Source organism: Ictalurus punctatus, chromosome 6 (assembly GCF_001660625.3).
Source record: "Ictalurus punctatus breed USDA103 chromosome 6, Coco_2.0, whole genome shotgun sequence".
Lineage (NCBI taxonomy): Eukaryota > Metazoa > Chordata > Actinopteri > Siluriformes > Ictaluridae > Ictalurus > Ictalurus punctatus.
This window is the reverse complement of record NC_030421.2, coordinates 9,062,169-9,076,094: the sequence shown is the minus strand read 5'-3', so window position 1 is coordinate 9,076,094 and position 13,926 is coordinate 9,062,169. Positions and strand designations below refer to the sequence as shown.

General features: G+C 36.8%; 1 protein-coding gene across 19 annotated transcripts in view; it reads left to right on the top strand.

The window, feature by feature from the left end:
- lrrfip1a (leucine rich repeat (in FLII) interacting protein 1a) overlaps positions 1–13,926 on the top strand; it is a 62,091-nt gene that overhangs the window by 3,971 nt on the left and 44,194 nt on the right. For all 19 annotated transcript variants that reach the window (XM_017469694.3, XM_053680832.1, XM_017469680.3 and 16 more), the window contains exon 2: positions 12,566–12,652. In XM_017469694.3, the coding sequence (XP_017325183.1) occupies positions 12,566–12,652 (87 nt within the window). The remainder of the gene's footprint in view (positions 1–12,565; positions 12,653–13,926) is intronic.

Here is a 13,926-nt window from a genome sequence, read left to right as displayed (position 1 = left end):
AGATGTTTCAGATAATCTACTCTCCTAATGAAACCCATTTTGCCACTAGTTAAGAGAACACTGAATATATTTCTGTGATGTTTAACTGTATGGTGCATGACATGCCCAATGAATTCCAATTAAATGAGTATAATTCTCATTAAAGTTTTGTGCATTTTCTCATTCCTTTTTAAGAAAATTAAAAAAGGCAGTGAACATTTAGTTGACTAAAATTGTTCATGCTTGTGTCTTTGACCTGTCTGTATCCTCATGTGCCAAAGAATCACAGATGCACTGCAGATGCAATTTGCTAATTATCTTTCTAATGAAAATAAATAAATAAATGAAGTTTAGCTTGCCTTGATGGGAAAAGTATTTATCAGGTTCTGGATGATAAAGCCATGGTGTACTTACAGAATTATTTAGCTCCTAAATCAAATTTTACTGCTACTAATTGACACAAATGGCAGATTAATTAGCATAGAGAATTGTGAAATTTATTGATAATTATTTGAGGAGAAATTTTGGAGGGCTTTACACCTCACTTATCTTAGTATTGCATCTTTACTTCTCTGCTGTTCAGGCATTGAATATTTATATATATATATATATATATATATATATATATATATATATATATATTATATTATATTATATTATATTAATTATATTATATTATATTATATTACACACACAGTGGCAAGAAAAAGTATGTGAACCTTTTGGAATTTCATGGTTTTCTGAATAAATTTGTCATAAAATGTAATCTGATCTTGATCTAAGTCAAGGGTATTGCCAAATATAATGTGCCTAAAATAATAACACAAAATAAATTGTGATCCCTCATGTCTTTATTGAACATATTCAACATTCAAAATGGGGGTGGAAAATGTAAGTGAACCCTTGGTTAATAACTTTGGATGTCTCATGTGTATGGTTCTCTTCAAGTCATTCCATAGCATCTCTATTGGGTTGAGGTCTGGGCTCTGACTTGGCCACTCCAAAAGGTGGATTTTGTTTTTCTGAAGCCATTCTGTTGTGGACTTGCTCCGGTGTTTTGGATCGTTGTCCTGTTGCATCACCCAACTTCTACACAGTTTCAACTGACGTACAGACATTCTCACATTATCCTCAAGAATTGTCTGATATACTTGGGAATTCATCTTCCCCTTAACGATGGCAAACTGGCCAGGCCCTGATGCAGCAAAGCAGGCTCAAATCATGAGGTTTCCTCCACCGTACTTTACAGTTGGGATGATGTTTTCATGATGATATGCCGTGCCCTTTTTACACCAGATGTAGTGCTGTGTGGTTTTTCCAAATAGTTAAATCTTAGTTTCATCAGTCCACAAAACATTTTGCCAATACCGCTGTGGAGTGTCAGTGTGCTCTTTTGCAAACTTCAGGCGTACAGCAATGTTCTTTTTAGTAAGCAGTGGCATCCTTCGTGGTGTCCTGCCGTAGATACCCTATTTGTTCAATGTTTTACGTATTGTAGACTCATGAATGGAGATGTTAGCCAGTTCCAATGATGCCTTCAAATCTTTGGCTGTCATTCGGGGTTGTTTCTTCACCTCATTGAGTATTTGTTGTGCTCTTGGTGTCATTTTGACTGGGTGCCCACTTCTTGGTAGAATAGCAACAGTCCCAAAGTGTCTCCATTTGTAGAATGTTTGCCTAACTGTAGACTGGTGAATTTCTCAAGTCTTTGAAATCACTTTGTAACCCTTGCCAGTTTTATGTAAATCAACAATTCTTGATCGTAGATCCTCTGAAAGCTCTTTTTGGCGAGGTTTGGCTCACATAAGCATGTGCTTCTTGTGCAGAGCAAACTCCAAAAGTTTGAGAGGTTTTTATCAGTGAAAGGTGTGCTAAAACCTGACTCCAATTAGGTTTTTTTGAGGTCATTAACTCAAGGGTTCACATACTTTTTCCAGAAGCACTGTGAGGTTTTTTTTTTTTTTTTGGTTGTTCTCAATAAAGACATGAAAGATCAGAATTTTTTTGTGTTATTATTTTAGACACATTGTATTTGTCAATACCCTTGACTTAGATGAAGATCAGATCACATTTTATGACAAATTTATTCAGAAAACCATGAAATTCCAAAAGGTTCACATACTTTTTTTGCCTGTGTGTGTGAGATTATTTATATATATATATATATATATATAATATATATATATATATATATATATATATATATATATATATATATATATATATATATAATTATTTATTTGTTTATTTTTTAGTCAGTATATGCTATGTGGTGAGGCCAGGAAGACCAGGTTTGTTGTTTTGATGCAACTGTAGAAAATATAGAAAAGGAAGCTTTCTGCCAGAGTTGATCGTATCAGGTGAGTCAAAATAATAAGAAAACTGATATTGCTTCCCTATTCCAAATTATTTGAAAAGAAAATACAGTATACATACCTTTCTTTTTCCCTTATTTAATTCAAAAACAGAAACGTAAAAAGTGATAATCCCAAAGCTTTTCCTTTGTTTCCTCATACATCTTTGGCACCATGTGTGTATTGAAATGCTATCAGCATGGAATTTTATATTATGGCTTGAGTATTTTTAACATTGATCAGAAATCCCCATTCATATATCTGGAACCTTCGGTTCAGAGGGGCATGTGGATGTGGCAAAGGACTCAAGAGTGGTGGGATCAAGTTGTTGAAACCTGGGGACAGGAACAGTTGGTCAGCAACTTTCATATGAGGTGAGAAACTTCTTGTGGCAGCGGTTGTCCCCAAGGCTATCTTACAAGGATGCGTCCTTTCACCAGGCGATCCCAGTGCAAAAGCGTGTAGGAGTTGGATCGCGCTTTCCCTTCTCACCTGAAATGTCTTAAAATACGGGTTTGTTTCCGTAACAACCCTGCATTTTTGCCTTCACTGTCTCTTCTCCCAAAAGACTCAAAAGATATACAACTTCGGCATGACACCACTGGGCTGATCCCTCGCCTTCATTGCACCATGAGTTGTGTGTTCACGGTTGTGTCCACCTGAGTTGACCATTCACCACGGTCGCTTTTTCAATGACATACGACTCGCATTGACTGGGGAATATGCAATCTGTCCACTTACATGGCAGACGCAAATGCATGTGTCCAATTCATATCAGATTTATTTCCATATATGAATGAGGCCTGAAACTGATCTGAGAATATCGGAAACCATGTGTTTTTTTTCTGCTTACATGTTCATGGGTCATATCCGCTCTGTGCCATTTGGGAGGAAAAAATCAGAATTGGGTCACTTGAACCATGTAGTGTAAATGTGGCCCAATTGTCATAACCACTGCTTCCCATATAGAAGCAGAATGAAAGGGTGATGGGTTTATCTGGGGCAGACTGAGTGATTAAACCATACCCCCACAGATAATTCCCAGTCCTTTTTTCCTTATCTGCCAATCCTTGTGGTGAATCTGGTTCACTTCTGAGATATCCTAACATGTAGTTGGGAGAGATTGAAAGAGAGCGTGAGTCCTGCCAACAAAGAAGCCTTGGACAGGAGGGTGCATGTTTGGAGTCACAAAGAAAGCACAACCAAAAGAACTGTCCATGTGGTACCAGATCTCCAAACCCCAGTTGTGGCCACAAGAAACCTGCCTCCCTTGCATTAACCTTAAGAGATCTGGGAGGTGTCGGCATATTCCCTTCATTTACCCTGTGGGGCAAGCTCTAGTCAGAGCCTGCCCTACCTCTAAAGAGTCCTGCAGAACTTGTCCATGAACGGCAGGGGCTGGCAACAGGATACTTTATAGCTGAATAGTCACTTCTCAGGGCTTAGGACCTCATCAATATACTGATGTGTATATGTATGTGTATTATAATCCATATACCCCAACCAAGAGGTTATTTTTTGGACAGAGGTGTGGTTGAAAAAGGTAGACTCCACAGAGAGGATTCTACTCCACATTCTACTTTCAATGTTCAAATGGACAGTGGTTTTCAAATTGGTTCTTAAAACCTCTCCCTTCATATTCTATGAGTGTCTGATATAGTTCAAGCCTTGCAGGTATACTGTAGGAATTGTTAACAACAGTGGATCTGCAAGACTCTTATTTCTATATCTTCATCACCACAGATGCCTTTTTAAAGTTTGCCTTCTATGGACAGACATTTCAATCGAACGCCCTTTGGCCTCTCCATAATGCTATGGGTGTTATACATGTTGTTATTCTAACCACCTTATCAACCAAAGTTGTGGATGATATGTTTGCCAGTTGCGGTGCTTGCTTCTTTTTGATCATCTGAGGGTGCTGTGTCTGATCATGACAGCCCCAGCAGTAGTTCCCTGAGGCTTGTTGGAGATGCAAGCTTTTCAGTAGTGGGTGTGAAAGAACGCAACTCGACACAATGGATAGAAACAAAAAAAAATGATACAAAACAAAAAATGAAATAGGAAATCAACAGATTTCCAGTAGCTTAAAGGGCTCTACAATACGACCATTTCACTTGCATTTGTTACTGAAAAATTCTTTGTGTGACCGTGAAAAAATATTTAGGAGCACCGGTGCGAGTGACCTGTTCGGAGTTGTATAATGGAATCGGAGTAAAAACTACAACTCCAAAATGCATTTACACGCTCAACGGTTACTTTCACACTGCTGTTCATCATCTCAGTCAACCGAACAAGTGTGGAAATACTGCAAAGAAGCCATTATGATGAGAGTAACTCCTGTACATCGTCTGCTTCTCTTAACTTCCCGATCTCACAACCACCATTTTTTATTGATCACGCAAAATGACCCGCACCTGCGACCTGCTCATGTAGAGACAGCAGTAAATGAATAATAATGTTAACGCTACCAGGTGGGTTTAAATTCAAACTTCTTTATTAAATAATTCCTCACCAGTCATAATCAAGAGTAGGAACTGTTCAGTCTGTAAACATACAGCACACTGCCGCTCTCCCTTCACTAACTCTAATAGCGCATTCACTTTATTTAAACTCACGGTTGCCAGATATCACTAGAAAAGTTAACTCCAGTTTCCATGTTTTGTTTAATCCCCAAAATAACTCAATATTATCAGCAGACATGGCAACACTGTACTGGGGGACCGATCTAAAAGGAACAACTGCTAAAACAACAAACAAAAAACGAATAAAATGTAAAGACATGAAATGTGCTTAGTTATAAATAAATCATTTAATATAAAAAAATAGATATTATAATAACTTCATAAAATGTAAATAAAATGAGAAATGAAATAATGTTTAATTACTATGGGTTTCATTTAATATCAGTTTGACATTAAGCTTAGTAAGCTATTTCCTTAGAAGGCTATTAGCCTTTTTCCTAATATGGATCATGCTTGTGTTAGTCTACTTTTTATTAGGAATCTTTATTGTTTAAGATATTTAAAAATAAATATTTTATGCTTCTTTATTTATCTAACAGTATTACTCATTGCTATTATTTTAATTCAATTAAAGTAACCATGAGCAGAGAGCTTAAATTTAACTGTTTATGATACACCTCCTGATTGAAGCTTAAACAACAAAAAAAAAGATTGGTATCTAGATAGGTTTTGGTCGTAAAAATCCTGAACGGAGCATCTCTAATGAACACCATTAAACTAAACTGGCGGATAAATGAACTCACCCAATCACATCCTATATGACATTATTCAGATATATACACAATATATACGCAGAGCTGTTCGAGAACTGACTCCAGCCCAGAACCATGACTGTGGAAAATGTCTAATAGTGTAGCTTTAAATATATTTAAGAGGAGCCGACTTCAAACACTGAACATTTTAGGAAAAGGTTTAACTGTCCAAATACTTATGTACCTGTCTGTGTATACAGAAGTGAGTCAAAATAACTTATATTTCTACCTCTGAGAGAGACTTTTGTCATTTACAGTTGTTTAAGCACCGTGACCTTTGCCTTTTATTGAGTTTTGTGGGTGTCATTAAATGCATGTGCACTGTGCACATGCCTGGTAATTAACAGGTGATTTATCAACATAAACACATGAATGTGAAGATAATCTGTTTCTGAAAAGAATCTGACAGTAAACAGTTACACACAATTTTACCAAAAGCTTGATAAATGAGGCCCGATGTTCAGATTGACAAATGTGACACCCTCTAACTGTTAACTTTTAACCTTAAAGCCATTTCATGTATTTATTGTTCAGACCAGTTATACAGTTGGTTTCGACTCTTTAGAAATATCCTGAATCAGAGTATCTTTGGGACACCAATCCATATAGGTTATTAAAAATATCTGTGGAGGAGAGTGAGAGAGATAAAAAGAAAGGTTGAAAGAAATTGACATTTTTTTTCTTTTCTCAGCTTCTGTTTTTTTTTTTTTTTTTTTTAACTGAGGTTGTGTGGAAACCCAAATGACCCATACTTTTGGATGCTAAGTGTTACAGATGTTGTGGTATATTTTGATAAATGCAAGGTGTGGTTGTATCAGTGTCAATATATTATCACAAACATTTCAAATTAAGGTGCGTGTATTTGGAAATTAAGGATTTGATGTCCGAGTGTTTAAATACTGATGCATAATATAACTAAAAATATAATTATCTGCTATAATGGATCAAATAGAGTTTATTGCCACATACATACTCTGTTTTATGGGGTGTGTGTGTTTTAATGGTAATACTGTATGTAACTGAATAGTGATTAGGGTCTTTTTAACATCAACTCATGTTCTATGAATAGTACAGGAAGGGTGTGATCTGTGTATAAATGACTCAACTATCTAACTTCCTGTCATGGCCAAATGAGGTCACTGTTAACTTTGTAACATATGTAGTTTCTTGGTTCTCACCACTATTTTGATTTCAGTGAAATTACTTTGAATTTTCTTTTTCATCCATAGAGATATTTGGTTTATGTAATGTTTGTGTGCATGTGTAGTTAGCATGTGTAGTAAATTCTCCTTGTATGAATTTTATTTTGATAGAAATGTAACAAATCTGTAGGTATGATGATAATGATAACTGAAGTAATGAGTATATGGAGATTCAGATATCTATCTCTTTTTAAAAAAAAAAAAAAAAAGCTTTTTTATATATATATATATAATATATATATAATATTTTTTAAACAAATCATATTTACACAAGTGGACTGATATTTTGTGTCTGTATATCAATTTAGAATGTTTCATTAATTTCCAATCAGACTGACTAAAAACTTCATAGAAACACACTTAAATATTGTAAATACTATTTCCAGTAAAACTAAAAATACTTTGTAATTCTTTTGGCTCCACCACTAGGTGGTGGCCTAGTGGTGGAGCCATAATAATGACAAAATTTAGCCATTAAATTATCCGGCTGTCCGTCTGTCTGTCTGTACACCTATATGAGTCAGTCAGTCACATTTATTTATAAAGGACATTTAAAAACAACTGTTGACCAGAGTGCTGTGCAGTTACACCAAAAAAAAAAGACACAAAAATACAAGTAAAAATTCTACATTTAAACAGATTCAAACGCTAAAACAATGAGGTGTTGTTTGAGACATGATTTAAAAACCTAGAGTTTTTGAAGACTTAATGTAAAGTGACAACTTATTCCAAAGCCTAGGTCCTGCAACTGAAAAGGCTCCATCTCCTTTCAATTTTAATCGAGACCTAGGGACAATTAACTGTAAGCTGTGTGATGACTGTGATAGTCTAGAGTACTGTTGTTGGGAAATGAGGTCAGAAATTTAGAAAGGTGCCAAACCATGCAAGCCCTTGTAAACAAACACATTAAACTGGATCCTGTATGAGACTGGAAGCCATTGGAATAAAACTAGTACAGGAGTTATAGAATCACATTTCCTGGTTCCAGTCAAAAGCCTAACAGCAGCATTTTGAACCAGCTGAAGACGTGAGACAGAAGATTGAGTAACTCCCATATAAAGTAGTACTTTGCAGTAGTCAAGTCTAGATGAAATAAAATTATGCATCACAGCCTCCAAATCATTGAAAGTTAAGAATGTTTTTAATTTGGCAATATTCCTAAATTGATAAATGCTGCCCTTGTCCACAGAATTAATTTGACTGTCAAATTTTAAACGTAAATCAAAAATGACACCTAGATTTCTAGCTTGTGGGTGTAAATTGGAGGATAACGGTCCTAGGTTACTATTTACCATAGTAATAGAGTCAGAGGGGGCAAAAACTAAGACTTCCATCTTTGATTTATTCACCTGTTGAAAATTAGCCGCTATCCAACTTTTAATATTAAGACTAGGGATGTCACGATACCAAAATTTAGTAGTCGGCACCAATACCACCAAAAGTACACAATACTCGATACCAAAGTCGATACCACGGTGTGGTTTAAAAAAAAAAATGAAAAATATAAAACTTGAAAATAAAATGAAAAACTCCTGGAGGACATCCTCCTCTGGCTAATACTAGAGAGAGAGATTGATTTTAGTTATCAAACACTGTCTGACAATGACAAATAAAACATTGCTAAGTGCTAATAACAAGTCCTAAACACACACCCCTTATACTCTGAATGCAAGCATTAGTTTAAATTCACTGATAAGGTGGCAGGCCAAAAATATTCATTAAAATCATTAACGTGAATAATTTATTAGTGACATTAGGCTACATTTAGCTCACAGGACACGGGCTGAATGGCGATGCATGGTGGCCCATTAGGAGGTAGTTTATAACATTGCAGTGCGTTAGCATCGTTAACAAATAACTGGCTATCGCTAACATTACATGGAGTTTAACGTTAGCTGGTTTCACGGCCACAATGCCAGCTGCCTCTAACAAACATAATATAGGACCTGTCTTTCAGGTGCTTCGCCAAATTCCAGGTGTTTCCTCGCTTTGTTTGAAATGAACGATAGCATCGGTTGCACACCGGCAACCAACGCTGCCTTTCCTTTCAACGAGCTTTTCTCTCTCTGCCTCTTAACGAGTCGGGGCGGAGCTAAAGCTCTGTAGTTTTTCCTGTGTGCTTGTAGGCATTTTTCTTCTTTACCACTTGTGGACCGACTAAAACACTTGCACGTATTTGCTGCCTCCTTCAGTTCCGGAAGAATTACAACCTCGGTAATTGGTAATTAATAACGGTACCTACGCTGCTGCAGAAAAACAAGTACCGTCACGTTTTAAGAATGTTGGTCTTCAGCTTAACAATGAAAATAACCCCCCAAAGGGAGAATATATAAAGAAAATTAAACGTGTCTAAACTACCTAAAATGGAGCCTTGCGGTACTCCACAAGTGATGGGAGCAGAAGACGTGGAGAAATTCCCAATTTCAACTGAGAAAGTTCTATCCTTCAGATAAGAAACCAACCAATTAAGTGCACTGCCCTGAATTCCAACCAACTGCCATAAACGCTTCAGAAGTATGGTGTGTTCAATTGTATCGAAGGCCACGCTAAGATCTAGCAAAACTAGAATAGCATGCTTCCCTGAGCGTGTGGATTGGAATTCCAGATCTTATGACTTCAGTCTTGTTAATGAAAAACTGTAAGAAATTATCACAAGTAACAGGGGTTGGATCAGAAAAAGAAGTGACTACAGCATGAAATACTGTGTTAATAGTATTAAACAATACTTTTGGACTATGAGCATTTTTGGAAATTAGATCAGAGAGATATTTTGCTCTGGCAGTCTTAACAGTGTGCTGATAATTGAGGATACAGTCCGTCAGAATTTCAAAGGAAACGTTGAAGGTTATCTTCTTTCCACTTCCTCTCAACCTTCCGCCACTCCTTTGTAAGAGCAGGAGCGACATTACTAAGCCAGGGTTGTGCTCTACGTCTAGGTTTCTTAATTCTAAAACAAGCTATAGAATCCAAGATATCGCCGCAGACAGAGTTAAACAGGCAAAAACCATTAGACCCGACACAAGAAGGGGGAGATGCAACAGTACAATTGGAGAAATAAGATAAGCATCAGAAGAATGCTTGGCTCTGTTTGAATTAATAGAATTAACTTGACAATCAGCAGGCCTAATGTTAAGTAAAGGACTAGAGAGAACAGTTTTGAACATCATAAACTTTTGGTCAGAAAGATTCATATTATCTATGTCTACACTGAAAACAAGAAGACCTAATGTTACAATCAGACAAGTGTGTGATCTAGATTGTATGTAGAACTCGGAACAGACTGGGTAAGATTAAAAGCATCAATAAGTTGTAAAAAGTCATTAACCACATGCTTTAATAGTACAGCATATTAAAATCAGCCAAAATCAACGATTGGCACAATAGAGAGACTTAAAAAGACTTATTATAATTGGGTGGTCTGTATATGAGTGCAAAAAGAACTGAACTACATGCATCAACCTTAAGCAATTGCACTTCAAAACTAGGAAAAAACTTTCTACAGTTTAAATGATTTCTGAATATACATACCAGTTATCCTTGGAGTGCTCACAAAGTTACAGTCATTGGTTGATTCTTCGGACAGCGGAACAATTTCACCAGCACTGAGCCACATCTCAGATCTAAAAAGATAGTCCAAATCGTGAGAAGAGAATGAGTCATTAATAATTAAATAATAATGTTTGATAAAGATCTTGCATTAATTAAAGCCATCTTCACTTCTGTATAATCAATTGTACAATGTTGGCATAATTGTAAATTTGGCATCAGAGCATAATTGAAACCTCAGAGATTAGAGGGTTACTCCTCCTCTCCGGACATGCAGACTTACTGGTGCACACAAGACTGGCGTATCTTTGTTCCAGAGAGTGCTGAGAGAAGAACCAGCCATAATGAGGGTTTGAGACTGAGAGTCTCAGATCTGCGAGACCCGAAATCTTGAGGGAATGTAGAAACGTCTCCTTGTTTGGACCAAAACACCAACTCTCATTCTCCAATTTCTGTGACGTTTTCTTTTATAGCGAATACAAACTGGTAGACAACATATGTCCACTGGTAGCCGAGTAAAAAGCGGAGGATCGGGAAACTTCTGTCTCCCGGAACCTCAGCCATAGTGCTATAAAATTAGAGGTACGGATATTATGATGATGATGATGATGATGATGATGATCATATACCAGAACTGAAGCAGCTTTTTGTATAGACAAACACACGATCAGGACAATCATTCACAAGACATGTAACACAGACACTGACCCCGGGCAATGACTTGCCAACATTCACACAGGTGCCATCTTGCCTTAGTGTATCCTATTGAGATTCTCATTAGCATGATCACTCAAGAAATGGTTGAATGTTTGTAGGATTTATATGGAATTATCATTATTACTAGCAGATGAACCGATTAGATTTTGGAATTGATCCAAAAATTGTCAAGGTCACAGCAAGGTCAAATGTCTGAAATGGTTTTTCTTCAGTAGCTTCTTTGAAGTGTATTTTAAGGGTTTTTCTGTCACACAAATTAGTAACAAGAAGGACTAGATATAGTGCAGTGAAAAAATATTTGCTCCCTTAAACTTAGTCTGGTTGTGCCACCTTTAGCAGTAATAACTTCAACCAAATGCTTCTGATAACTGGAGACCAGGCTTTTACAACGCTGTGGTGGAATTTTGGCCCACTCCCCTTTGCAGAACTGCTTTAGTTCAGCCACAGTAGAAGGTTTTCGAGAACGAATTGCCTGTTTAAGGTCCTGCCACAGCATCTCAATGCTTTGACTAGGACATTCCAAAACTTTTAACTTAGCTTTTTTTGGAACCATTCAGAGGTGAAATTACTCCTATGCTTTGGACCATTATATTGCTACATACTCCAGTTGCACTTGAGATTTGACTTAGGGCCTGAAGACCGGACATTCTCCTTTAGCATTTTCTGGTAGAGAGCAGAATTCATGTTTCCCTCAATTATTGCAAGTGGCCCAGGCCCTGAATCAGCAAAGCATCCCCATATCATCACATGATGTTCTTTTTGTAGATTTGTGTTTGGTTTACATCAGATGTAACGGGCCCCCTGTCTTCAAAACAATTCCAATTTTGAATCCACAAAACATTTTCCCAAAAGGTTTGAGTATCATCAATGTGTGTTTTGGCAACATTCAGACAAGCCTTAATTTTGGTCTGGGTTAGCAGTGGTTTTCACTTTGCCACTGTTCCATGGATGCCATTTTTGCCCAGTGTCTTTGTGATAGTGGAGTCATGAGCAGTGACCATTTATTAATGTAAAAAAAGAGGCCTGTAGGTCCTTTGGTAGTATCCTTGGCTCTTTTGTGATTTCCTGGATGAGTAGTTGCTGTGCTCTTGGAGGTATTTTGGAAGGTCTGCCACTTCTGGGAAGGTTCATTACTGTGCTGAGTTTTTTTTTCTATTTGGAGATAATGGCTCTCACTTTGGTTCTTGTGCTTTATGGACAGAAACTTTGGCTTTATGTAAATGTTTATGCTTAGAGTCTACAGTATAGATCTTTTCTAGAATAAACAGTAAATATCATATTTTAAATCTGATTTTCATGTACTTATTTATTGTTGTACTTCACTGAGGTCCATAATTTTGGTTATTTTGTAGGGCCCTATAGATTATATTTTCACAGAATTGCAGAATTATGGAAAATTCATAAGTCATCCAGAATTTTTGTTTTGTTTTAACATGGGAATTGAACACAGGGGGTGACAGATTATAGTAAAACAATTTCTCTTTCTCCTTTAGGCTGAGGCGCGGCTGGTAGCTAAGAGGGCTGCCAGGGCAGAGGCTCGTGAGATCCGCATGAAGGAGCTGGAGAGACAACAAAAAGAGGTGAAAACTGATTAATATTATACTCATGCAATCAGCAATAACATCCAGTTACTGTCAGTTTTCACTTACAAATCATTGTGTACTTATTGCATAGAAGTACTGTTTCTGATCATGCATGATTTGTTTCTGTGGTATATTTTCTAAATTCAACCTAATTAAAATCTTAATTAAATTCAGGCCCAATTTAAAATGTGAATTTCATCTTTAAAAATTCTGTAAGTTTCCATTCATAGTAATATAATCTGTGAGGAAATAGATGGTTACTGCCTTGCCAGGGTTGTTTCTCCCTCAGGTTGAACAGTTTATTTATCTGGCTATATTGACTGGTTTTATCACAGTATTTTAATGTTGGGTTTGTTTGTTTTTGTTGTTCAGGCATTTCATAGTATCAAGTTAGCCCTTGTGAAGGTCATTGAGTCATTCCTTGGCTGTGATTCAAAGGTTTTACCGAATTGACCTGCCCATTGAACAGTTAGAGCTGCAACAACTAATCGATAATTGATTATGAAAATCGTTGTCAACGAATCTCTCTATCGATTAGTTGGTCTGCGTGCGGCACGGGGTGCATTTACTCACTACGTTACTTCTGTTCCGAAAACACGCTTCAGAGAGTAAATACTGAAGTTGTGTCCCAAATGAAGTACTGTATACTTACACTATGTACTGTATACTCTACCGTATAGTGTGTGCATTTTAGAAAGGTAATATCTCAAATGTATCACTAGCGTTTTTTTACTAACCAGAAGTATAAGCCGCTTCCTAGTCGACAGCGCATGACGTCATACGCACGTAATGTGCCGCTGCTAGCTTTAGCCTAATACTCAGTCATAGACAATGACTTTCTTCAGTTTACTGTTTATATCAATGTTAGCTTTTATTCCCAACATGACCTCCGTCTCCATCAGACGGAGGAAAAATCAAGTGACAAAAGAAAGTCCCCTAAGTCAGGGGTGCATTTTATATTAAACACCGTGGAGATCAAACAGTAGCTGCGTTTACATGGACAACAATAATCCACTCTTAATCCGATTAAGACCATACTCTAATTAAGAAACTACCATGTAAACAGCAATTTTTACTTACCTTAATCTAATTACATAATCGAAGTAAGCAATAATCTAATTAAGACAGTTGGAGTACTCCTGTTTTAGTCGCATTATGGACGTGTAATAGTGACATGTACATGGACACGATCACACACGGCAGTTTTACGTTTTACGGCGAACAAGAGAGTTCGGCTGTGTTCCAAATCGCATACTTTCCTACTATAGGCC